At 42.0% G+C, this 27,245-nt stretch overlaps 1 protein-coding gene across 6 annotated transcripts in view; it reads left to right on the forward strand.

Annotated features, from left to right (window-relative positions):
* Positions 1-53: 53 nt before the first annotated feature.
* PBRM1 (polybromo 1) overlaps positions 54-27,245 on the forward strand; it is a 78,893-nt gene continuing 51,701 nt past the window's right edge. For 5 of the 6 annotated variants that reach the window (XM_063291888.1, XM_063291891.1, XM_063291890.1 and 2 more), the window contains exons 1-9: positions 54-183; positions 8,590-8,745; positions 17,356-17,453; positions 19,176-19,323; positions 19,755-19,898; positions 20,074-20,190; positions 22,586-22,654; positions 24,999-25,097; positions 26,521-26,636. In XM_063291888.1, coding sequence (XP_063147958.1) covers positions 8,605-8,745; positions 17,356-17,453; positions 19,176-19,323; positions 19,755-19,898; positions 20,074-20,190; positions 22,586-22,654; positions 24,999-25,097; positions 26,521-26,636 — 932 coding nt within the window. In that variant the 5' untranslated portion in view covers positions 54-183; positions 8,590-8,604. The remainder of the gene's footprint in view (positions 184-8,589; positions 8,746-17,355; positions 17,454-19,175; positions 19,324-19,754; positions 19,899-20,073; positions 20,191-22,585; positions 22,655-24,998; positions 25,098-26,520; positions 26,637-27,245) is intronic. The other variant, XM_063291889.1, reaches the window with a different exon arrangement.

Here is a 27,245-nt window from a genome sequence, read left to right on the forward strand (position 1 = left end):
TCTCGCTTGGCGGCTGAAACTAGCTTTGCGACAGCGGCGGGCTAGCTGGGGAGCGAGCGAGCGAGCTGAGCGGCAACAGTGGCGGCAACGCCGACGGCGCGGGGGGCAGTGGCGGCGACGGGGACTGAGCGCGGCCGCGGCTGCAGGAGGCGGAGGATTAGCAGCAGCAGCGGGGCTGGCTGGGTAAGTTCAGGGTGAGGGGCCGGGCTTGGGTTGGCTTGGGAAAGCAAGCGGCGCTCGCGGGAAGGGAAGACAGGAGGCCGCGACGAGTCCCCTTTGTGTGGCTCTGGAGCTGCTGGGCGAGATTCCTTTGCCGAAGCCCGGGTCCTTGCGCCTCTCCTCCCGAGGACTCGGGGCTGCTCGCCTCCTCTTAGCTCCTCTTTTGGTGTGCCCGCTTCTGACCGGCCTTCTCCTCCCTCCCGAGGGGAAAGAGACCGGCCCTCCCACCCCCTGAACTGCCTCTGACCTACTAACCCTCTTTTCTCCCTGGGTTCACACACATCAGCCTGTGAATCTTCCCGTGTTTCTGGAGGATGGTTGATTCTTCCCAGGCATTTGTGTGTGATTTATCTCTTTTCCGGGTTTTCTTTTTCCCTTGTCAGCACGTTAGGAAAAAACCCAACATTTCAAAACCAGTGAACGGGAGGTATCCTAAGCCTCTGGTGGAGGAATGATTTGAAGTTTTCACGTTAGTCGAGAGCAGAGCCGCTGCACTTGTCAAAAGCAATAAATTCTTTGAGTGAATCCTGTCTCCCACCCACTTCTCAAGATAGAGGCATAAACTTATTCCTCAGTTTTCTTATTCCATAGTTTTTTACAATTAAACTTTCTTCTAAAATAGAAATTATAGTTTCTCTAAAAGCATGGCTTTAGGCTTTCTAATAAAAATAATATGACATACTGTTTCTTTCTGAAGCTGGATTCATACCATGTGTTGGGATTGAGTAATCTGTTGATTTAGTATGGTAAACCAGAATATGGTTTATTTACATGAGGCTTTGCTTCTTATGTGGCTGCAACACTTATTAATTTGGATTTAGCATATTATATGAACCCAGCCAAAGAGTTACAAAGCACAATGAATGAAAGAGGCAAGAATTCTGTAAATTATAACAGCTAAAAGTAATGATGCATACTGTTGAGTGTAAAATGGACTGTCTTTCACATTTCCTTTAAAGATGCTGAAAAGCTTCACAGTATACTGGAATTTATAGTTTACTCGTCTAATAATCAATATTTTGAAACATTCAAAATTCATTTATTTCTATACTTAAGGAGTTATATCTTTCTCATTTTGCGTAGCTAGTGAAAGTATGCTGTAATGTTGAAGTTGTCTTAATTGTCTGTCTGTTAAAACAAATTTTGAAAACCTGAAGTAGCCATTGTCAGAAGAGACCTCCATAGTTTTTTTTTAGCATATTGACAAGATCCAAAGAGACAGATTTGGCTGGCATGTTAACAAGCTTTCAAATTGCACAGAGCTTTTTTTCAGACCTACAGTACAGTATAATGCAGGAGTCTTGTATTATATTTTAGGGAATTAGAATTGTCTCCTCGGAGTCCAAAGGCAAAAACATAAGTTTAGTTGTTTATTAGTAGAAGTGACAGGATAGCTGTTTTCATTTAATAGTAGAATAATGGCTATTTTTACAGATTAGTACTGATGCCGTTTTCATGCTTCTCTTAAATATAGGTCCTTTTTTCATTTTCATTCTACCCAGAGATTATAGCTAAAAGAAAAGTCACATTTTTATAGATGAAAAAATACTGTTTTGTTCTTGATATGAACCTTAGCAATTCATTGATTGAATTGATATACTTAAATCAGTTAGAAAAATTAATGTCCGCTGAGCTATTGTTACTAAATTGAAACTATGTTGGCAGTTTATTTAAAATACTGAAAGTATAGTAATTATCTGAAGTCTGATAAACAATTCTAATAATATTCAAGAAATATCAGCAAAACTATTTAACTAAAAGAAAAATAAATCATAATTCAGTCAGTGGACCTGCAGTAACCAAATAATACTTTTTGTAACAAAAAGGTATTTATTTTATTTACTGTTGGTTCAGAAAATCATTTGATATAAGGAGTTAGAGTTAGACTACACAATGTCCTTTTAGATTGTAGGGCTGACTAAATACTATTTTTAAATGCACCATTAAATCCTTAACACTAGATTTTCTATGTTCTCTTTCTACCTGAACTAGTTATCAAAGGGTTATTTACATATAAACATAGGGTAAAGGGTAAAGGTTTCCCTTGACATTAAGTCCAGTCGTGTCCGACTCTAGGGGGCGGTGCTCATCTCCGTTTCAAAGCCGAAGAGCTGGCATTTGTCCGTAGACACTTCCGTGGTCATGTGGCCGGCATGACTACACAGAATGCCATTACCTGCCTGCCGAAGCGGTACCTATTCATCTACTCACATTGGCATGTTTTCGAACTGCTAGGTTGGCAGGAGCTGGGACTAGCAATGGGAGCTCACCCCATCACGCGGATTTGAACCGCCGACCTTCCAATCGGCAAGCTCAGCGGTTTAACCCGCAGCGCCACTGCGTCCCACATATAAACATACTGATCACAATATTGCCTTTTAGGGCAAGCAACATAATGCAAAGAATAGAAAGGGAGTAGGTAAATTAAAGGCATGAGATGAAAAAAAAATACAATTAAAACTTGTTTATACCAACATTACTCACTATAACACTCCTTCCTTGCAAACCATGCTTACTTCTACGCTGTCCATATACTATTTCATACATTGTCTTTTATTGTTTCACCTTTCACCTTTTCCTTTTTGAGAACCTCAACTCCATCCAATCACAATTTTCGTATGTCCTCCTTTCTCAGTCCATTCACTCTTATTTAATATTTTATTTTCCAGTGTGATTCTCATTCATCCTCACCAAATCACTTCAGTGAATTTCTTTTGAGCTGGTTACTCATTTTTGTATTTAATCTATGTTCATTCAACACCCTTTGATTTCTGACAGTGTATCTTCTTGTTTTACTATGTACTTTTCATAATGAATCTATTCCCATCACATTCAATGTATATTTCTTTTGGCATACCTAATTCTCCCTTCTGTATAATAAAGTGGACAGAAAAACATCTTTTACATTGCCATTTTTGTTTTTTTCAACAAACATGCTTCACAACGGAGCTCATTCCATCAAGTTGGGGTCAACTTTTTTCTCCCAAAATTTGCACATGTTATAATTTCTCCACCCATTTTTCAAGCATAAGGAAAAATCCAGTAAGGTACATAAATTAATCTTGCTTAGTTTTTTGCTATTTATACAAAACTTGCAATTATTTTACTTCATTTCTCTAGTCAAATGCAATTACTTTGGTCTTGGATATATTAATTTTGACATACGCAGGCACTGTTAGATTGTGTCTGCAATCTAACATTCATACGAATCATTTGCCACAACATGGCATCATCTTCATACAAAAGTATACGTACTTTCATGTCCCAGACCATCACACCTCAACTAACAACACACATTTCATTTACAGTTATTTACATTTATTCATAAATACATTAAAGAATCAAGTAGACATTAGACATCTGTCTTACTCCCTGCCTAATATTGAACCATTTGATAATCATTCCATTTATTGTTATGCATATTTTATTTCCATCATATACTTCTCTTACTGTATTTAGCAACCAAACTTCAACTCCATACTGGCACTAAACTTTCCATAATTCAAGCTTATTCTTTCTATCCTATCCTTTATCCTACACTTTCTCTGTATCAAGAAATATGCAGTAGATCTTATATTTGTACATTTCTCAAAAACATGCTGAAGAGCAAACGTCTCCTCTACCTACATCCTGTTCAGCATAAAGCCATTCAGCATTTCCTAGATTTTGCTAATGACACACTTTTTCTATCAGAACTCTGTCAAAGACCTTCCCAAGCATACTTAACAAATTAATCCCCTTGTAGATATTGCATTCATTCTTTCTACCTTTCCCTTTGTTTAGGGAACAATAACATTCTTTCATTGTCAAGCACTGAAGCAGCTATCACACACAAATTACACAAGTCAGATAGCCGGTCCACAAGCAAACCAAATCAACATTTTAACATTTCTCTAATTTTACCATCTACACCTGAAGCACTACTATTCTTTAATATTCACACAGCATATATTACTTCTTTTTCATCAGTTTTTAAAAAGTAGTTATAGGATTAATTTGAATTTTACTCTTCATTATCATTCCCAGGCAAATCTCCTTCCAGCATTCTATCACTTCAGTTCAATCCCAAATCATTTAATTACTTCTGCTGGAGGCTCCTTGTTTAACCTATTATTATGCTGCTGAACTCCCAGCGACTCTGAGCAGGTTACAAATTGTTAAAAACATTTAAAACATGAAAAAACACAAAACGAAAAAGGAACAAGGATGGCAGAGATAACAAACCCAGATGGGAATAAAGAAAAAGAAGAAAAGGGGGCTTCAATCATGCTTGCCAAAGGCCTGGATGAAGAACTGGGTCTTAAGGGCCGTTTGAAAACCAGTAGGTTGCTTAGCCATTTCACAAACAATGTTTTATTTCCATCAAAATCACTCTTGCTTTTTCTCTGCCTCTTTTAATCTTGCTTGCTGTCTTGGACTACATTCTTTCATACATGTACAATATTCTTCATCCTCATGTTTTACAGCAGTCATTGATTTATACACATTATAGATAGTAGAAATGATGCTAAGGTATAAAATATTGGATACTATTCCTAATGAATGCTGACTTCTGGTAAATCAGGAGCAAAGCAATTGTGAAGACTTTATAAACTGTATTATCTATCATTTTTTCAAATGCTATAAGAAGTATGAATCCATCGTTTTAACCTTCAGCACCTCAGCCTTGTTTGATTTTGCTTTCAATTTATTTGTCATTCTCCAGACAAAATTACAGCTGCTGGTCTCGGCTTGGAGTAAAATGTGAGAGTTGTTACCAAAGTGTGATTTATTTCTATGTATGGGTGAACGATAGTTTTGTGGCTTAGTGTGTTATAAATGTAGCCAGTTATTCCATAGTCAGTGACTAAGTTATGGTTTAGTTTGATGTGCTTCAGCAGCTGCATATAAAAATATTAGGTCTGTGTCTTTGCATTGTTAACTTGAGTTTTTTATAAATATGATATATAATTTATTATTATAATTAAACCTAAATGACTGTGTTTTATGATGTAGACAATGACTAGCCTTTGCAATTTCTGAACTCGTTACTACTTTGAATGCTGATCAATATATTATTTAATTAGAATAATAATAGATACACTATAGTGATTTATAAGTAATGAATGAACATTTTTTTGTTGTTGTTATAGTTCCTCTTTGGAATAATATGACTGTTAGGCTGCAGAGTTTTGTAACTGATTTAAATAAGTGTAAGACCACAAACCATTCACTCTTTCTAGGACCGCTAGTTCTGAAGTTTAGATAAACAATATTATTTCAAATATGCTAATAACCCAGTTATTATAATACTACTTTTTGCTGTTTTCTAGTAGTTTTTCTTATTCTTTCTTCTTAATTCCTTTATTTACCTATTCTTCCCTTTGTTTCTTCTCTGTTTTCCTTTCCTTTTGTTATCTTCTCTTTCAGTTTTGGCTGTACTAATACCGTGGCTGAGTTGGTGCTTTAAGGATTTCCCTTTTCTCAGTTTGTTTACTTGCCTGTGAGACATTATGAGGAGACTGGCTTTTCGTGGTGCGGGTTGTACTCTGGTAAATCTGGTAATTTGCTGGTAATGTGTGTGCTGTTCATCCTTTATACATCTCAGCTATTTTTTTTTAATATTTGGTTTGTAAAGTCATGCTTTTTCATTTATCTCATGAATGTGTACATTACTTTGGTTATCAGACATGAAGTGCAAATGTATTAATACAATGACACTAGACTAATTATATATTCTTAAAATATATTTGTGTAAATAAAGTAATTGGAGAACATGATTTCCTATTTGTTCCTATTAGATGTTCCTCGGAAAACCAACTACAGGTAGTCCTTGCTTAACAACCATTTGTTTAGTGATGGTTCAGACTTATGATGGTGCTGAAAAACCAACTTGCATCCAGTCCTCACACTTATGACCGTTGCAGTGTCCTCCACAGTCACATGATCACGATATGGGCGCTTGGCAAGTTGTTCGCATTTATGACCATTGCAGCCTCCCATGGTCACATGATTGCCAATTTGTCCCCTTCCTGGGCCAGCTTCTGGCAAACAAAATCTATGGGGAACTGTGTGATTCGCTTAACAACCTGCAGTGATTTATTTAAGGACCTCCGCAACAAAGGTTGTAAAATCAGGTCCGATTTGCTTAATGATCGCTTCGCTTAGCAACTGAAATTCCAGTCCCAATTGTGGTTATTAAGTGTGGACTACATGTACAGTAGGTTTATATTTTAGTTTAATTTTGTTAAAAGAACTTGACTGGGATTATAGCTGAGAGTTTTTTATTTTATTTTTCTGCTTATAAATGAATAGGAAATTTTAGAAGGTTTATGAATTATTTCACAAATAGGTACTTAAAAATTGCAAACAAAGTCATTGGTTCACTTCTTCAAGGTTGTCCCTTACTCTGCATTTGTACTGAGCAAACTTTGTATTCAGGATTCAGCTTTTTCAGCTCAGATCAGCTAATTCCTTATGCATCATGGACTTGGTGTTGTTAGATAGGAATAAGAAATAATTGCTTTGTGCTTTAAATAAAAATTAATTTAAGTAGCATATACTTTATTTAATCTTCGTTGCTCCTTTAATTTCAATAGTAATTATATTGCATTATAATTAATGTTTGTCTTCAACTGAATAATAGGTTTCAGAGGTACTGGCAAAATATAAGAACCTAATTTACTTAAGGATCTCTTTATATTTTGTTTTCAGTATTTAACCACTTCTGTGTCCATATTCATGTATTAAATCTATTGTGTAATACCACCGCAATCTTCTGACAGAAGCATTTCTATTGATGGGATGAATTAAGGCTGCACCACTTACTTCTAGCTTAGCAAACAAATAGTTTTGAAATAATATTTTAGCTCCTTTCACTTTTTTTCTTATGACAGTTCATATTACTTTTGCACAAATCATAGTAGCTAATGTAGCACATAACCAGATACTTTTAAAAAATATTACGAATGAAAGTACCTTGGGACGACAAGTTGCTCTTATATTGAATGATAGCCCATTAGAAATATAATCATAGTCTCAGTAATTATGTTTAAATAAGTTTAGCATCTAATTCATGACTCACTTGTAATTAAATGCTCATTCTTCAGTCATAATTGAAGCTAATGCTATTGGGTCTTTGGTGTGGGCCAAGAAATGTTTTGGATGTAATTGTTTTTGTTTCAGTGTTGTACATTACCTTGAAAGCCGTCAGGTGGCAAAAGGTGATTGATATACTGTATTCACTTAAATAAATGAACTATTAGGACAATGCTTGTTGTCTAGCTTTTTCAAGTGTTTAGAGATCACAGAATAACTTATAACTACCTTTATAGCCTTATTTGGTGAGAACTAATAGTACATTTAAAAACCCAACCTGTAAAATAAATTACAATTGTTTATGCCGCTATTTAGGCGTGTCAGCCCTGTAGCTGTGATAATGTTTCTTTTAGAAATAGGAAAATTGCTGTTTCTTGTTTTTGTTTGTTATAATTTTGTCATCAAGGGGCTTGGACAGTACAATGATGGCTTGACATTAAAACCAGCAAACAAACATCCTAATATAAGTTATGTCAGCCTTCCCCAAACTTGGCCCTGTTCCCCAGCCAGCATGGCCATTTCCAAGAATTCCGGTATCTGAAGTGTGTAGGAAGCTATGGGTTGTCCAGCAGTTGTCTGAAAACAAATTTTCTAGAACAGAAGGTTGTTTACAGTATTCCAGACATGTTCCAAGGGACGCGGTGGCGCTGCGGGTTAAACCGCTGAGCTGTCGATCGGAAGGTCGGCGGTTCGAAACCGCGCGGCGGGGTGAGCTCCCGTTGTTAATCCCAGCTCCTGCTCACCTAGCAGTTCGAAAACATGCAAATGTGAGTAGATCAATAGGTACCGCTTCGGCGGGAAGGTAACGGCGTTCCGAGTCGTCATGCTGGCCACATGACCCGGAAGTGTCTATGACAACGCCGGCTCCAAGGCTTAGAAACGGAGATGAGCACCGCCCCCTAGAGTCGGATTCGACTGGACTTTACGTCAAGGGAAACCTTTACCTTTACTAGACATGTTCCAGGCCCACAGTTATGTGGAAAAAATATCCTAGAGAGCTAGAGGGAGTGGGAATAGATCCTTATCAATGAGTCTTTTAGTACACCACTGTTCCTGATTAGCCATGCTCACAGTGGCAGCCATTGTGTGATTAGGTGTGGAGCTAGTTTATCAGAATGACCACAACATTCTTTCAAAATACCACAGTGTACCATCTGCCAAAAGACACCCTGATGCTTGCTGTAAATTATTTCAAATAATTGAATGGTAAATCTGTTAGGGTTTACTATCCTGTTATCTTCTGTTATCTTTATTTGAAAGCTTCAAGTTTAAGAACATTTTTCTTTATTATAGAAGAAGTTGGATTCCATGAGCTCAAAGCGGCGAAGGGCTACCTCTCCTTCTAGCAGTGCCAGTGGAGGAGATTTTGATGATGGTCACCACTCCACAAACACACCAGGTCCAAGTAGGAAGCGAAGACGACTCTCCAACCTCCCAACAGTTGATCCTGTAAATACCCTTGAATGTCTATCTTTCTAGCCTAGTGCACTGTGTACAAGGAGCAGCCTATTATATCACTAGAAAGCAATTCTTAAACTCTCTGTTGTTTAAATATTAAAATAGCTTCCACTTAAATTGCAGCTTATAGGTGATGCAGCCCATCATCTTTTTTGAAGTCAACAGAGCTTTCCCAGAGTTGTTGAGGTCAGAGTGTTTAGACCTTGGGGTGGTGGGGTGGTGGGAGGTCAGTGGGATTGAGGGAAATAACAGGTGAAAAATTCCAAGTTTAAGGCTTTTAAAAGCCCCTAAACATCTTCCTTAAATTGGGCAGATTTTTCCCACTGGGGATGTCATTAGAGCCTTGTACAGGTTTAAGGCATGATTTTACCCCTTAATTCCCTCCCAGAAACCGGCCTTCAGAATGCTTGCTTGTCTTTCTGATAAAGAAAAAGGGTCTCTAACGTTTTTTGTTATAAATGGAGGGAAGTATAATATTGAAAAAAGTCTCAGTGTCATAGTGATATCTGCTGATGAAACAAAAAGGTGCTGATTATTTTCCTTAGAAGAAGTATTTCTGTTATCAGAAAATGCAAACATTTTCTTTTTTCATAAAATAAATATATAAAATAAGGTAACAATGAACATTATTTTAAATTATAATGTAAAACAGTAAGAAACATTTAAGATAAGGAAAATTGCCCCTGCCATAGATGTTCCTTTAGCAGATGAATTGTATTTGTATATAAACTGTTTAACATGTCCACAGACAAACAAAATGTCTCTTTTCCCCCCAACCTATCATCCAATTAATAAAAAACAGGCCTCCTTGTTTGGTTTGGTTTAGTTAATTCTGGCTATTGTAATTGCTTATTTTGGGCACAGGCTTAGCAGTTGATCTGTGGCTTCTGGGAGCTGATGGGTATAGCAAGAGAGCACAGCTCTTTCAAAGCTGCTCCCTTCCAGAGCCTGCCAACTGATCAATGGGCTCCAGGAGGTATGGGTGCAACAAGAAAGCCTGCTTTGAAAGAACCAGATTCTCCAGCTTTCCAAAGCAGAGTGGCCCTGGAGGAGAGTGCCTAGAGCCTGGAAGGGAAGGGGCATGGCTGCATCAGCACTACGTGGCCAATAGTTGCCAGCTAATCCCATCCTCTATGGCTGATTGCACCACTGATAGCAAAGTATGTCTGATTTTGCACACTTTGGAATGCCACAGTTTGTTGATGGTTTAAGGGAGAAAATGCCAGTTTGACAATGGAGTGGCTAAGAATGACTTAAGGCTACTTCAGACGTGGGTTGGGAAAGAGATGAAAGAAAAGAGGTTGTCAAGGCATGTTTGACCCATGCTTAGCTACAGGTAGGAAGGCTGCCTAAGACCAGAATATACAGTATGACTCTGTTTTTTTAGTTCATTGATGGTTTCTCTTTTTCCAACTTGTCAAACTGACAAAATTAAGAGATCCTAGGTTCCTTAGAGTTCATAGCATATGGTTCCATTTATAACAAAAATAAATGAAATTCAGTTAGTAAATGTAATTATTGGCTGGATAAATTATATTTTTACATTTAATAAATATACCAAACATAATTATATGAGTAAACCAAGATACATATATGCATATTCTTAAATTAGCAAAGTAAACTTTGATCAGTAAAAGATGGTATAAAAATGAATATTTCATATATATCAATTTTTCTTTAAACTTATTTTTCTCTGGAAGAAAATAGTAATGTATCTCATCTCTCCGATGGCTTTAACATTTTTGGGAAATTTTACAATTCTGCTCAGAGTTTCATCATTGTTTTCAACATTACCACTGCCAAAGGTTAAAATAATTATGTGATTAAGACCATATGCTGGAAGCCAGGAAGTCTCTGTTCAAGTTTAAACTCAGATATGAATTTAGTTGATACCCTTAATTTATGCCATTGCCCTTTGTTCTCATTGGCTCATCTGTAATAATGAGGAACAAAATGCTGCATGATTTTGAAACATGAAATGTGTCATGAGTGCCGTTGAGCTAAAGTCATCAGCGCAATGGCACTCATGACAATGACAAGGAAATAGGTGAAGGGGTACAAGTTAAGTAGCCATCAACCCACAACGACTAACGGCTAACAAACAATAGCTAAACGGATCACGGAGCCACCCAAGCCATCAGCGGCAATACAACGGGGATCGCCCAGCTGAAAGCAATCAGCAGAAGAATGAAAACCTGAGGATGGGCGATCCTGGAAACCCTCAACCAATGGCAGGGCAACGCATGGGACAAAGGGGGGTGACGTGACCGAGAGCGAGGGGGCGCTGACCGGCGCGGGGTATTTAAACCCCGCACCGGCGCGCTCCTGTCACTCTCAGCTTTTTTCTACCAACGTTGTACCTACCCTGAAATAAATCAGAGCCTGCTTTGCAAACCAGTGTCTGAACGTTATTCAGAGGTAGGCAGCGCATGACATAAAGCTGAGAGTCATAAACTCAGCCTCGCCGAGCCCCACCGGACGACAACGAGCCGCGGGAGGAGTAGACGGCGAGAAGACCAGCAAGATGAGGCCGGAACGACGCGGGCAAGGAGGGCGAGCCGCGCGGCAAGAGACAGAGGAGGACCGACCGAGGCCAGAGGCACCGCGGACTCCCGGAGCCATGGACGCCCACCCCACCCGACCCGAGCCTCAGCTCCAACCCCAAGGGGAGATGGCGACGGAGGCAACCCGACCGCGGGAGGGAGCAGCACGACTTCCGAAACCAGCGGAGGACCCCGCGCCCCACATCGCACCCCAGCAACGGGCGTGGAGCGACAGCCCCACGATGCTCGACACGGAGGAGGACGACGGAGACACCCATCAGACGGAGGAGGAAGCGGACCCGCGGCGGAGGGACGATGAACCCCACCGGCAACCCACCCCCGAGGACGCGCCAACGGAACCGGCCCCAGCGGCGGCGCGGGCTGTGGACGAGGAGGCACGAGCTGAACTCGCGGCCATGCGGGCTCAGCTGACGGAACTCCGGACCATGCTCCAGGCGCTCATGCCCCCCGCGCCACCCAACGACGTCCCCGCACAAGCCCACACCCCGAGCGAAGCACCGAACACACACGGGCCAGCGGAGAGCCAGCAGACGGCACAGGCGGCCGACACCACACCCCGGGAAGCGAGAGGCGGGGCCGCACAAAACGCCCGGGCCCCAAAGGACTTCCCCATCTTCTTCGATGGGACCCCCTCAAAACTCTCGTTTTTCGTGACCAACGCTAGGGAGTTCATGGGGAGGCACGGACACTCCTATGACTCCGAGGCCGACAAGATCGCCGCCGTGGCGATCAAACTCCAAGACAGGGCGGCGGACTGGTACGTCCAACTGTATGAGTCCAGCTCCCCCGCCCTCGCCACCTTCCCTGCTTTCATCAAAGAGATGAAAACCTACTTCGAAGACCCCCTAGCCAAAGTACGGGCGAAAAGCGCACTCCAGAGACTTAAACAGGGCACACGCACGGTCCCTGACTACGCCCTGGAGTTCAAAGCCCTCGCGGGAAAGGTCTGCGACTGGTCTGAGACCACCCTGCTGGAAATCTTCAAAAGGGGGCTCAACCGCGACGTTCTCCAATGGGCCCTCTACCGCGACGACCCAGAAACGTTACACGGGTGGATCCACCTCGCGGGAAAAGCCGAACACGCGCACCGCACCTTCCTGATGACAACCACGGAAGACACAAACTATGTCGGGAAAAAGGTACCCGCACCACACGGGGGGATGGCCGGCCCCATATACCCAAAAAAGAAGTTCAACCGGGAGCCCTGCGGGAGGTGTGGCAAATTAGGGCACAAGACGGCGGATTGCTTCGCCAACCGACCGCCGACCAGCGCGCCCAAGCCCGCCCCGAAAATTAGCCCCAAACCACCCAACCCGGGGCCGCCCCCTCACCGCCGAATGACCGTGGCCACAGCGACACCGGAAGAGGGCTGGGACACTTACTGGGGGGAAGAGGACAATACCGACCCCGACCAGCCGGCGGGAAATGCTCCCCGCTTGCTCTGAGACGCGTGGCGAGGCAGGCGGTGGGACAGCAACGCGGACCACCTCAACGAAACGACAAAAGCTCCGTAATATTGGCAGCAATTCAACTCTCTGCCGGCAACGGAGCCACCACGGCCGCGGCACTAGTGGACTCGGGGTGCTCAAAAAACCTCATCCACCCCGACCTAGTCGCCAAACTCGACCTCCGCTGCTTCCCCCTCCCCACGCCGCTGGCATTCCACCAGCTGGACGGCTCTACAGCGGGAGGGAAACCAGCCACGCTACAAACCGAGCCGGTCACCCTGCAAATGGGCACTCACACCGAGCGCACGTCGTTCGTAGTCACGCCCATCGGACGGCCCATTGCAGTCCTGGGGATGCCATGGCTCGCGAAAAACAACCCGCGGATCAACTGGGCGACCCGCACCTTCACATTCGGCGACGGCGAGTATCGAGCACCAGTACCAGCTGGCAAAAGCAACCCCACGGTAGGACGAGCGGAGGCGACCACACAAGACAACGCCGCTACCACAGCAGACCTACCGGAACAATACGCCGACTTCTCCGAGGTCTTCGGAGAGGCAGAGGCAGACCAACTACCCCCCCACCGCAAGACGGATTGCCGGATCGACCTACTGCCCGACGTCCCCCTACCTAGACCAAAGATCTATTCGATGGCCCCGAAGGAGATGGCAACCCTCCGGGAGTTCATCGATAAAAACCTAGACAGGGGATTCATAGAGCCAGCATGCTCACCGGTCGGAGCCCCCGTCTTATTCCGGGAGAAGAAAGACGGGACCCTACGGCTCTGTACCGACTACCGGGGCCTAAACGCGGCTTCCCTGTCCAACAAATACCCCTTACCCCTGGTGAAGGACATGCTCGCCCACCTGTCCACGGGCAAAGTCTTTTCCAAATTGGACCTGCGCGAGGCGTACTATCGCATCCGAATCAGGGAGGGGGACGAATGGAAGACGGCGTTTAACTGCCCCCTAGGCGCGTTCCAGTACAAGGTACTGCCCTTCGGACTCGCGGGGGCCCCTGGGGTGTTCATGCAGCTCATCAATGAGGTACTGCATGAACATCTGTTTAAAGGGGTCCTGGTCTACATCGACGACGTCCTCATTTACACAAAAACATACGAGGAACACGTAACCTTAGTCAAGCAAGTCCTCGACAAGCTCAGAAGGGCGCAGCTCTATGCAAAGCCCACAAAGTGCGAGTTTCACAAAGAGCGCCTAGACTATTTGGGGTATCGAATCTCCGGGGACGGCATCGAAATGGACCCCGCAAAAGTCGAAGCGGTGCTAAACTGGGAGCGGCCCCGCAACAGACGGCAACTACAGAGCTTCCTGGGATTCGCGAATTTCTACAGGTCCTTCGCCCGGGGGTTCGCTGAGATAGCCCTCCCCTTAACGGACCTCCTCAAAACCAAAGGGGTGGGGGACACCCGACGCGCCAAGAACCCAGGCACAGTGCTGAATTGGACTCCCGCGTGCCAGACCGCATTCGACAAGCTGAAAGCGCTGTTCACGACGGAGCCAATCCTCGCGCACCCGGACCCAGAACGGCCGTTCGTGGTCCAAGCCGACGCCTCAGACTTCTCCCTGGGAGCCATCCTGCTACAAAAAGACTCCACGGGGCTCCTGAAACCATGCGCCTACCTGTCAAGGAAGTTCTCCGAGACAGAGAGGCGATGGCACGTCTGGGAGAAAGAAGCCTTCGCGGTGAAATCGGCACTAGAGACATGGCGTCACCTACTCGAGGGAGCCACCCAACCATTCGAGGTCTGGACGGACCACCGGAACCTCGAGGCCCTACGAACGCCTAGACGCCTTAGCCCAAAACAGGTCCGATGGGCCCAATTCTTCAGCCGCTTTGATTTCCAGCTGAAGTTCATGCCGGGAAAGAAGAACTTTCTGGCCGACGCCCTCTCCCGGCTGCCCCAAGACGAAGAGCCCGCCCCAGACACCATTGGGACGGTCCTATCCGCCTCGCAACTGGGGATGGCCGTGACCACCCGAAGCGGCGCACGGAGGCAGCTCGACGCTACGGCGCAGCCGACGGCGGGACAACCGGCGACGGAAAGAAGGCAACCGCAACTACCAGGGGGAATGCGCACGGACCTCGCCGCCGCCCTCAAAACCGACCCCTGGTTCCTGGCAAACCCCGACAAGGTAACAATGGCGCAAGACCTGGCATGGGGGGAAGGCAGAATCTACGTCCCGGACTCGCAACGCCAGGCGATCTTGCATAGGTCACACGACGCCAAGCAAGCGGGACACTTTGGGTTCCTCAAGACCCTACACCTAACGCGGCGCCAATTCTGGTGGCCCGCGCTCAGGCGAGACGTAAAAACCTACGTGGCGTCCTGCCCAGCGTGCGCTAGGGCCAAACGGGCACCAGGCAAACCCGCGGGGCTACTGCAACGGGTGGCAGAACCCTCCCGCCCATGGGAGGAAATCTCTATGGATTTTATAGTGGACCTCCCACCCAGCCAGAAGAAAACGGCCATTTGGGTGGTGAAGGACTACTTCTCAAAGCAGGCCCACTTCATCCCCTGCACGTCGGTCCCATCCTCGCAACAACTAGCCAAACTCTTCCTCATCCACGTGTACAGGCTACACGGATGTCCCGCACGTGTGGTGACCGACAGGGGCACACAGTTCACCTCCAAATTCTGGCGGGCCTTCCTGAAGCTGACGGGGACCCAACAGGCCCTGTCTACGGCTTGGCATCCGCAGACGGACGGAGCCACTGAGGTTCTTAATGCCACCTTAGAGCAATTTATACGATCATATACGAACTACCACCAAGACGACTGGGCTGAACTGCTCCCGTTCGCCGAAGTCGCATACAATAACGCCGTCCACACGAGCACGGGGAAAACCCCGTTCGAAGTAGTCTCGGGGCGCGACTTCGTCCCCATCCCGGAGCTACCTCAACCCCCGGAACCCCAGGTGGACGCCAGCGACTGGGGACGGAAGATCGCGGAAGCATGGCCAGTAATCACGGCGGCGCTAAAGGAGGCACAGGCTGCTTACAAAGAGCAGGCCGACAAGCACCGGCGCCTACAACCGACGTTCCAGGCGGGGGATATGGCCTATCTCTCCACCAAGTTCCTAAAGTCAACCCAACCCTCGAAAAAACTGGGGCCTAAGTACATCGGGCCGTTCCGAGTCACGCAAATAGTGAACCCGGTAGCAATACGCCTGGACCTGCCACACAACCTCCGGAGGCTCCACCCGGTGTTCCACACCAGCCTCCTAAAACCGGCAACCACCTCCCGATGGCACCCAAGCACGCCACAGCCCGCACCGCTTATGATCGACGGGCAACACCACTTCGAGATAAGGGACATCCTCGACTCCCGCAAACAACGAGGAACCCTACACTACCTGGTCAGGTGGAAACACTTCCCCCACCCTGAATGGGTGGCGGCGCATAACGTTAACGCGCCTGACCTGACCAGAGCATTTCACCGGGCATACCCCGACAAACCGCAACCAAGGTCAGCAAAACCAAACCCCCCCCCGCAGGCCTCCCCCCGCCTCCCGTGCCCCAAGGGAAGGGGCCCCCCCCAAGCCCGCGACTTGGGTGGACCTTCCCCCCCCCGGGACTCACTCCCCCCGCCCCGGGCCCACGGGGTGGTGACAAACGATCGCCAGCACCCTCCCCCCGCCCCCCGGCCGCGGGGGAGTGGCAAGCAAGTCAACAGGGCAACCTGGGGGCAACGCCCAAGAGACACAACAAAGGCGACGCACTCTAAATAAGAAAAGAAGGGCCCTACCTGGAGCTGAGAAGCACCCGACCAGCCACGCCTCTCGCCTCGCCGAACTGAGCCAAACAAACAGGGTGTGGCTGGAGCATGCGCACGCCAGGTCAGAACCCGAGCATGCGCACCATGGACACACCCTGGGAAGGCACGTGGTAGAGGGAGGAGCAAAGGGAGGGGCGACAACTACTCCGGCGGGAACTTTAAAAAAAAAAAAAAAAAAAAAATGTGGCATTTTGACAGCTCCATGGGGAAAACCCAGAAACCCGGGGGAGAACACTATTCGGAAAGGGGGCAGTATGTCATGAGTGCCGTTGAGCTAAAGTCATCAGCGCAATGGCACTCATGACAATGACAAGGAAATAGGTGAAGGGGTACAAGTTAAGTAGCCATCAACCCACAACGACTAACGGCTAACAAACAATAGCTAAACGGATCACGGAGCCACCCAAGCCATCAGCGGCAATACAACGGGGATCGCCCAGCTGAAAGCAATCAGCAGAAGAATGAAAACCTGAGGATGGGCGATCCTGGAAACCCTCAACCAATGGCAGGGCAACGCATGGGACAAAGGGGGGTGACGTGACCGAGAGCGAGGGGGCGCTGACCGGCGCGGGGTATTTAAACCCCGCACCGGCGCGCTCCTGTCACTCTCAGCTTTTTTCTACCAACGTTGTACCTACCCTGAAATAAATCAGAGCCTGCTTTGCAAACCAGTGTCTGAACGTTATTCAGAGGTAGGCAGCGCATGACAAAATGTTTTGAACATTTAGAAAAATTGTGATATATAAGTACACAATTGTGCTTTTATTTTTTCCTGTTGCTCTTACTATTTTAGATTGCTGTTTGCCATGAATTATACAACACAATCAGAGATTACAAAGATGAACAAGGAAGGCTTTTGTGTGAACTTTTCATTAGGGCCCCCAAAAGACGGTAAGCTTGAGACATTGATTAATCAGTAATCCAATGTATGTATTTCAGGATTTTAGGGTACGCAAAACATTTTGCTCTAAAGTGTTTAAGTGCAAAACTTTGTGAGATGTCTCACTGCAACTGCAAAACTGCTGTTTGGAGCACCAGGAAGGCTGTTTGGAGCATTTCAGAAGTGTCTCAAACTTGAAACAGACTGTTTTGTACGTAGTGCAGGATGTTTGACAGAGTTACATCTCAAAATGGTTCAAAAGGAGATGTTAGACCAGGGTTTCGTGAAACCGTAGGGTTCTGCGAGAGGTCACTACGGGTTCCCTGGGAGATCATGATTTATTTAAAAAATTATTTCAAATTCGGGCAACTTCACATTAAAGTGGTAAGTTTCATTTTTTATTTTTAGTTTAAGAACACTGTTAATGCATATATACAGGCCTACTTTTGAAACAAATATAATAATTTTGTAACTTCTGGCCTATATTTGAGCCTGAATGTGCAAGGGTTCCCCGAGGCCTGAAAAATCTTTCAAGGGCTCCTCCAGGGTCAGAAGATTGAGAAGGACTGTGTTAGACATACTACTAGTATTTATGCTTTTAATTGTAATAGGATGATAAAGTTATTAAATTCGTAAATAGAAACTGTCTTTCTATTCTATTTCATTCTATTTCAACAGAAATAAGGATTATAAATACAGTAATATATGAAGATATGTTCAACGCAGAAATCCTAATGAAAGAGCCCTCTTTCATGTTTCATACTTTTTACAAGAATTCAGGAAAGCCTTGCTGGGATCAGGAGAGGAGGCTTCTGCAAGTTTTAGCAAGGGGAGGAGATGCAGGGAATTTTCCTTATACAAATTTTCCTTAAATTATGTAAACAACACAATTTTAGCTGATGCAAGTCACTCCTTATAAGTACATGATACAGTAAATACTTGCATTTTTATTCTACAGGTAGTCCTCATTTAGTGACCATAATTGTGACACGCACCTTTTGTTAAGCAAAGTGGTCACTAAGTGAAACATGATTTTACAATCTTACTTCAACTGTCCTTTGCTTTACAGACCTGCAAACAGTTGCTAAATGAGGCATTCACCAAACAAGGACTATCTGAGGTAGTCCTCACCTAACGACTGCCCTGTTTAGCAACCATTTGAAGTTATGACAGCACTGAAAAGATAACTTTGTGACCAGTCCTTACACTTAATGACCATCGCAGTGTCCCTGTGGCCATGGGATTGAGATTTGGGCACTTGGCAACCAGCGGGCATTTACAACCATCGCAGTGACCCACAGTCACATGATCACCATTTGCACGCTTCACAGCTGGCTTCCAACAAGCAGAGTCAATGGAGAAGCCAGCAGTAAAATCGCAAGTCGCAGTCACATGACGATTGCGGGTGACTCGCTTAACAATTGTAGCAGAAGTGCGGTCATAAGTCCATCACAGTCACGTGGTGTCTCACTTAACAACCATGTTGCTTAGCGATGGGGTTCCCAGTCCCAATTGTGATCATTAAACAGGGACTACCTGTAATAAAAATGGCACAGTGAACAGTGCTAATATCAGGAATCAGTTACACATTTTGTGGCAATGTTGATGTAACTACTGACATAAAACTTTTGACGTAGAGTGATTTAGAGTATATATAATTTTAGCACCGGTTGCGAGGTACCATGAATTTTGTTTATATTAATTGCATTTTCAATATGTTATTACTACAACAGAAATCAGCCAGATTACTATGAAGTCGTTTCCCAGCCTATTGATTTAATGAAGATCCAACAAAAGTTAAAAATGGAGGAATATGATGATGTGAACATCTTAACTGCTGACTTCCAACTGCTGTTTAATAATGCAAAATCTTATTATAAGGTGATAGTGCTTTGTTTTAAAAGTCACGGGTTATATTTTCTGTTGCTGATTTTGTGTATGGGTTAAGTACATAGGTGGAAAAGTTCTTGTCATTTCAAGCCTCTCAAAAACTTATAATGTAGAAAAAGTAGCTTTTATTCTGATTTGTAATATAACTACAGTTAATGAAATTATTATTTCACCTGTATATTGATTCTATAACACTGTGATTTCTATAACTATATATTCTCTAAGATTTTAAAAAATGATTAGATATTTAAAATGTTTTAGGGATAAGCAGCTATTTAGATTAAGGAGCCACTGAAAGATGCAGCAGGTGCTTCCACTCTGGATCCAAACCACCTTTCCTGTTTTGATCAGAATAGTTGTAGTATCCTTGTTTCCTTGTTAATTTAAAAAGAAAGAATATTTTTTTTGGTTCTGTTACACAGCCAGACTCTCCTGAATATAAGGCTGCCTGCAAATTGTGGGATTTATATGTACGGACAAAAAATGAATTTGTTCAAAAGGGAGAGGCTGAGGAGGAGGAAGAGGAGGAGGAGGGCCATGACAATCAAGGGACTATTTCTGAACTAGTAAGTGTGAACTTTGCTACTTATCTATAAATATATCTGATTTAGTGTAGTACTATCGTAACTTGGCCTGTTGCCAAGCCAAAATATGCACAACTGAATTAATCACATTTTTTAGTATTTACTCTTACTCCTACTCCATTCTGCAAATTGTCTTACAGGATTATTTTTGTATCAGTCTTCTCCAGGTTATTTAAAAGAAATTCTTGAACAACTTCTTGAAGCAGTAGTTGTAGCTACAAATCCATCAGGCCACCTTATTAGTGAACTTTTTCAGAAGCTTCCCTCTAAAGTGGTGAGTAATTATGACTAATAATAATAATAATCTTTACCGAAAAAAATTCAGAACGAAGGGCTATTAGCAGAAGTGGAATCTAAACATGACTATAAAAAGCAGGAACTTGAAATGAGATAGAAAATAGGTAAACCAAAGTACTCCATGGGAAAAAAATTTGCAAATGTCATGTTCCTGTTGCATGCTTTCTTCACCTCTGTCTGCCTTGGATTATATGCGTTAGCTTTGGGGCATTGATTAGGTGAATCTCTGGAATGGTAAAATCTCTTAGCATGATGGAGTGTTGCTGCTGGCCTTAAAGTAGGCAGTGGTTTGCCCACTCCTGAACAACCTCTCCCTGGATCCAGCAAGATAGAATGCAACTCTCTGAACTTGCCTGATATCTCAGTAGCTTTTGATCTCATAGACCCTGGTGTTCTCCTGGATCATCTCTACTCAGTCCATAAGCACTGTGCATTAAGAGAGAGAGAGAATAGTATTAGATGAGTGTACATTTTCACTCTGGCAGATATACTGTGAAGTACCCAAGGTACTATTTTGTCTCTAGATCTACTTCATAATGTATAAGAACTTTCAGGATGATGGGATGGGGAGATCATCAGTTGCTCTGGGGTTAGGTAGCAATATACTGATAACATTCAGCTCTTTCCTTCTTCTGATTGACATATGGGTGGTGACGAAATATGAATGAATGAATGAATGAATGAATAAATAAAGTGGAAAAATAAGAGGCAGTGTACATCCTGATCCAGTGTATGGATTAAGTGACAGTATGAATGAGAGCCAATAGAATCATAGGGTTGGAAGGGACCTTGGATGTCTTCAATCTGAGATTGGTTTCTGACAAGATGGAGACTTCATTGGCAGAGTGATTCCTGAGTATGGGAATTGAGGAGCTTGCTGTTCTGAACAAGTACAGTAGTTTCTATACATGATCTTTTCATTTGGAATCTACTAGAAAAACATTATTCCAGCATTTTAAGTAGGTATGGCATATCTTGTACTACCTTTTAACAGTAGTTGGACTGTTGTATATATTTGCAGTAGAAGTCTAACCAAATTCAAGCAGGAATGGTCCCCTTATATACAACATATTGCACGGCAGGGCAAGCTAAGACACTTAGAGTATGATTTTTGAAGAAAAAGAGAAATTGTTTAAAACAAATGAAAATAATCCAGATAGAAATGAACAATAATCACAGATGTCCAAAGTATAGTATAAAAATATTTAAGTGACAACTATTGGCTGAGGAAAGGGGATGGAGAGGGGGCTACTAGAATGCTTTTTTCTTTATCCTTTTTTTTTGTTTTGCCTTTTTTTTAAAAAAAACTTTTTAAAAACTGTACTTATAACCATCAAATTTTCATTTCAAACTTCACCCTAGTATAAGGTTTATATTATATATATATATAAAAAATACCCTTCTCACCCCTGTGGGTGGTATGTGTCTTCCTCAATCTACCAGGTCCCCTACCAGAGGCCTGGGAGTTTGAGGGTTCTGCGCAGTCTCTTAGCTGTTCCTAGCACTGCACTCTTCTGGACACAGAGCTCTGATGTTGCTCCTGGGATTTGGACAAGACAAGAGACAAGAGAACCTGAAATAAATAAATAAACACACATATACATATACATATACATATACATACACACATACACATACACATACATACAGTGTGTGTGTCTATGTATAAATATATAATGTATAAATACCATTTTTCTTTTCCCCTTTTTTGCTTTAGCTTTAGCTTTTGCTTTTTTGTTTGCTTTACTTGATAATTTAAAAAAAAACAAAAACATTTGCACTGAAGCAGTCTTCAGACAGTGCCACCAAGTTCCTGAGATGTATGTATGTAATAATGATAACAAAGTAGTAACTTGCAGATTTCTTGGACTAGAACTAGCCCTAGTTTGCTATACATACGTAGTAGAGTTCTCCAAGCTTCAGGAGATCAATATTAATAGAGACAGCATCTTTCCCAGCAACCAGTTAATCAACACCTCCCAGGAAACCTCCAATCACCAACCCACCCTCCAAATTCAAATCTTATACAGACTACATATGCTGCACGGCAACACCAACTGTTGCACTGAGGAAGTCTTCCTTGGACGTAGGGCAAAATGTCTACAAAAAACCCAGTCAGTACTTTGGTATTAATCTCCCAAAGCCTGGAGAACTTGACTACTAAGTATGTATAGTGGTAACTGGTTAAGAAGTAATGTATGTGATCAGAAGGTGTAGTCGTAACACCAATGGGGGAAACATCACTGTACAAAGATGATGTGTTTCACTGATACTAACTTGCAAAGTTGAGAAAGAACAGCTCTGTATGGAATAGTTAATAGATCAGAGTTACATTTCGTATGGAATCATTTGGATTTTTTTTAATCTTTCAGCAATATCCTGACTATTATGCAATAATTAAAGAGCCCATAGATCTGAAGACTATTGCTCAACGGATACAGGTGCAGTATAAATTTGGCTCTATTGCCTTGAACGCAACTAATGTCCAGAAGATTAAGCAGTTTTAAAAGCATATTTGGAGTAATGAAATTTAAAGCAACACTTTGGTTTCCAGATTACAGCTTTCTTAGATTAATATCAATATTAGCATATTGAGTTTTTCATTACATTTAGAAATTGTTGAAATGTTTAGTCTATAACTATGAATTAGTCTATTGAGCTGGTGTAAAGTTAAAAATTTAATTTTCTTAAATCATTCTGTGTTTATGCAGCCAATATGCAAAGCTCATATGCTCGTCAGTTTGATCCTGGCTTATGGGTCAAGATAGCTGAGACTGAACCTTAATTCCCCAGGTCAAGTTATTAGGAAACTATGGGAAAAACTGTGAAATTTTTGAGCAAAAGGTATAGGGATATACATGATACTCACTTTTCTGCTTTAGTGAAATATTTATTTAGCTCAAGTATTTACCTTTTTCAGTAAGTGTTTTTGTGTTTAAAGTTTTGGACTAGAACTGTGGAGCTTCAATTCTAGCTTCGATTCCACCCTTAACCATGCATGCTCTACCTCACAAGATTGTTGTGGGTATAAAAAGAATAATTCCCATTTGCTCTAGTCTAATTGAAATAGAGAACTGTGGAAATGAAATGATCACAAATGAACTGTATCATCAGTGTGATTAATTGCACCAGTCTAATTGTAGTAGAAAACTATTAGTTGTGAAACTACCACAAATACATCATTGTATTAGGTATGATTAATTGCACTGATCTTATTGTGATAGGGAATGATAACAAATGAAGCTAGCAACAACATGCTGACTTGTGAAGTGCTGCTTGTGCCATTTCTTGTGGTACTCCATGTCATTTTCTTTCCCATTTTTTTCAGTGTTCACTTTCAGACTGTTAGCCAGCATGCTCTGCACTGGTTGTTTTGTTTTTATTTTTGTATTCCCAAAAAACATTTTTGAAATACGTTTGTTTTCCTGCAGACACTCTTAGCCTGTTGATGCCTACCTCTTGTAGATAAGTAGTGAATACATAAGCAGCAAGGGTGGCTATTACAAATAAAAGAGAGAATGGTTCTACTTATATTTTAACACATTTACTTTATGCCTAATAAATTTATTTTGTTCACCATTATCTTTTTGGAACACAGAGTAAGCATTTTATTTAAACAGACTTTATAGCTTCAGTTTTTAAGCCATCGAGAAAGCTGATTTTATTTTCTTATGAAATAAACCTGTTGTTCATTTCATTAGAAATGCTATCGTACACATGCCCCAAAAAAATGAAAAAAAGAAAAACACCCTACAAGATGCGAAACAACACATACACCCCAAATTTTTAAAAAAATTAAAACCCCAAACTTTCACACATATATAATGAAATATAAAAATTACTCAGTTTTTAAATAATAAATTAAATATTGACCACACAGAATTGTATTATCAGTCTTTCATTTACATTACTAAAGAACCAATTGAAAGGCTAAGAGTGAACATATTTCTTCAGTGCAGGATTTCATATCCAGAGTTGTAATTTTTTTTTCCCAAGTCAGTCATCTTGATAGTTAAATACCATCATTTTAGCAATACTCCAAAGTCAATAGTTCTGAAGCTCTTTATAAATTCGTATGTATAGGTTTTTGGTATATAATTCAACAACACCTTAACATTTTATACATTACATTTGTTTCTAAAATGTTAAAATCATATTAACAATAATGTGGGTTATTAGATGAAAATGGAGAACTGTAGGTCAAGCTCAAATCCTATGTGTCAGAATTCCTTCAAAGATATTACATCTCCAGAGTAAAAGTTTGTTATCCAGTCCTTCTTAAACACTGAGTGAGTTGTCTTAAAATCTGAGCCAGTTTCTACATGATGAAAAGGGCCAGTTTTCAGGAGAATAGTAGTGGGTTGGAAATGGAGCTAAGATAAAAGATAAAAGAGTTTTTATATATGTATTTATTTTTAATGTGAATGTTAAAATAAGGGAGATGTGGGCAATTTGGGGGATTGTACATTTTTAAATTAGCCTAGAGACTGTTTCCTACCATTATTCTCTTGTTTTCTGAAAGAACGTATTTAGAGAGCATTAGTGATATTTCTTCTTAAATTGCTTTGTCTTTGTTCTCTTTTAATTTATATGGAAAATTACTTTTATATATTATACTTTTATTCACGATTATATATTGTTCGTACTGTTTGAACATTAGTTGTTTCTACATAATAGATTATAAAAATGGCAGGAAAACTCTGAAGTTCAAACAGCAAACTTTTAAATCATACATATCTAGTATGAAAACAAACTTTCACTTTTTAAATCTGCTTTTACTTGTAGAATGGAAGCTATAAAAGCATTCATGCAATGACGAAGGACATAGATCTATTAGTTAAAAATGCCAAAACTTACAACGAACCAGGATCTCAAGTGTTCAAGGTTGGTTAAAGAACAGCATTCAATTTCTTCTATCGCAACACTCTTACACAACATGAACATTCAGGATTGTAACTGGATTTGTAATTGGATTTGTACACGCTCAGTTTTAGTTATGGAGTATTCAGTGTGGTCTGAGGGGGGCGAGGGGACAAAGCGCTCTGCAAAGCTGTGCTGGTTTATGCTTTCAGGGTGGGAAAGTCACATTTGCTTTTTGCTTTTCCACAGTGGCTTGTTGCTTCTTTGCCCGCTTCATGTAGCATTTATATTCTGTTTCCTTTCTGTTTAAAAACTTTAAGGTACTCAGTTATATCATCTCTAGATCTGATAGTAGACCACTTGATCCTGCAGCTCAAAAGCTTCCTGGATAATCACCCCAGACCAATTCTGGGATGTGTGCGATCCTCCTTGCTGATGGAACTCTGCGAGCAAAAGGAGACTGTTTTATTGTCAAACAATCGATCTGGAAATGTTCTACCTGTGCCTCATTTTTATAGTTGAAAAGTTATTTGGTTTATGTATAAACCAAGATAACTCTTTGATTCCAGTTACAACTTAAGGATACGGTTCTACGCACTGTATGGACTAAATAAAATTGAATGATAGTGGACCATACTTTTAAATATACATAAATATGATTGTGGCTTTCACATAATATTTTTTACCAATGAATCTTACCAACTTTAGCAGAACCCATGCTGCTTGCAGTATTCCATGCTAATGGTAAGGGCAATATTTAGAAACATTTTGGCCAATATGCCACAAGTTTACTCAAAGTCCAGTTTTACCCAAATTTGTTTGTTATTCTGAGCAGCAAAATAGGATCTCTAATCTAGAGAATACTTTGCAAGCCAACATACTTTTGCCTGTATTCAGCCAACCTGGAAATACATAAAATATACTAACAGGCTCAGTATGCTATATATGAAATGTACAGATAGTCCTCACTTAACAACCATTCATTTAGTAACGGTTTGGACTTACGATGGTGCTGGAAAAACCGACGTACAACCGGTCCTCACCCTTACAACCATCACAGCGTCCCCGCAGTCACATGATAACTATCTGGGCGCTTGGCAACCAATTTGCATTTATGACTGTTGCAGTGTCCTGTGGTCACATGATCACCATTTTTGACCTTCCCAGCTGGCTTCTGGCAGGCAAAATCTGGGGAACCACATGATTCATTTAATGTCCACAGTGATCCCTTAATGACCACTGCAAAAAAGGTTGTAAAATTGGGTCACACTCATTTAATGACTGCTTCACCTAGCAACAAAAATTCTGGTCCCAATTGTGGTCATTAAGCGAGGACTACCTGTATAGGCATAGTGGAAGCAAGATACCTTATCATATATCTCTATTCTTGCAGAATATTCTTTTTTTTAACTTCATTTAAAACTTCATTTTTTACTTACTTTTACAGGATGCAAATGCAATAAAGAAAATATTTAACATGAAAAAGGCAGAAATTGAGCATTCAGAACTAACTAAATCAAGTCTCCGAGTCAGGTATTGTAAGCAGAATAGAAATATAGAAAGGTATTGATATTTTCTTTTTTAATTAAAATTTTAACTAAAATATTAACTTTTATGTGTTAAAGTAAAATATTAAAAATTATCTGTAGCGCTGAGTTGTGGAGAAGTAGTTGAGATTCTTAATAATGTATGTTAGAGAACATAGGTGTCACAATAATTTGATCTGATTTAGGATTATATTAAGCAGACATGACACCATATGCTCCTTAATTTTATGAAATTAATCTACAGTTTGGGATAGTGGAGGACTGTTTCTTGGTTTTGATTTTTTAAAATTAGGAATCATGGAATAGTAAATCCTCCTCTTATTAAGGCTGTGCATAGCATTCAAAAGAAGCGTGTTGCAATGTGCAGGACCAGCTTTTGAAGCAGCTGCAGAAGCCTGTCAAACAACATGGCTGCTTTAACAATTTGAAGAAAGAGGTTCTACTGTCATATGTTGCAAAGTACCTCTTTTAAATGCTTTGCACACTCTTAATCTATCTGTCCACTTTTCATAGGCTTCAGCTTTCCTAGCACATTTATGTCTGGACTTTCCCAAATCATAGTCTATACCTATATGCTAGCTGGGGAATTCTGGGAGTTGAAGTCCACACATCTTAAAGTTACTGA

Source organism: Candoia aspera, chromosome 2 (genome assembly GCF_035149785.1).
Source record: "Candoia aspera isolate rCanAsp1 chromosome 2, rCanAsp1.hap2, whole genome shotgun sequence".
Taxonomy (NCBI): domain Eukaryota; kingdom Metazoa; phylum Chordata; class Lepidosauria; order Squamata; family Boidae; genus Candoia; species Candoia aspera.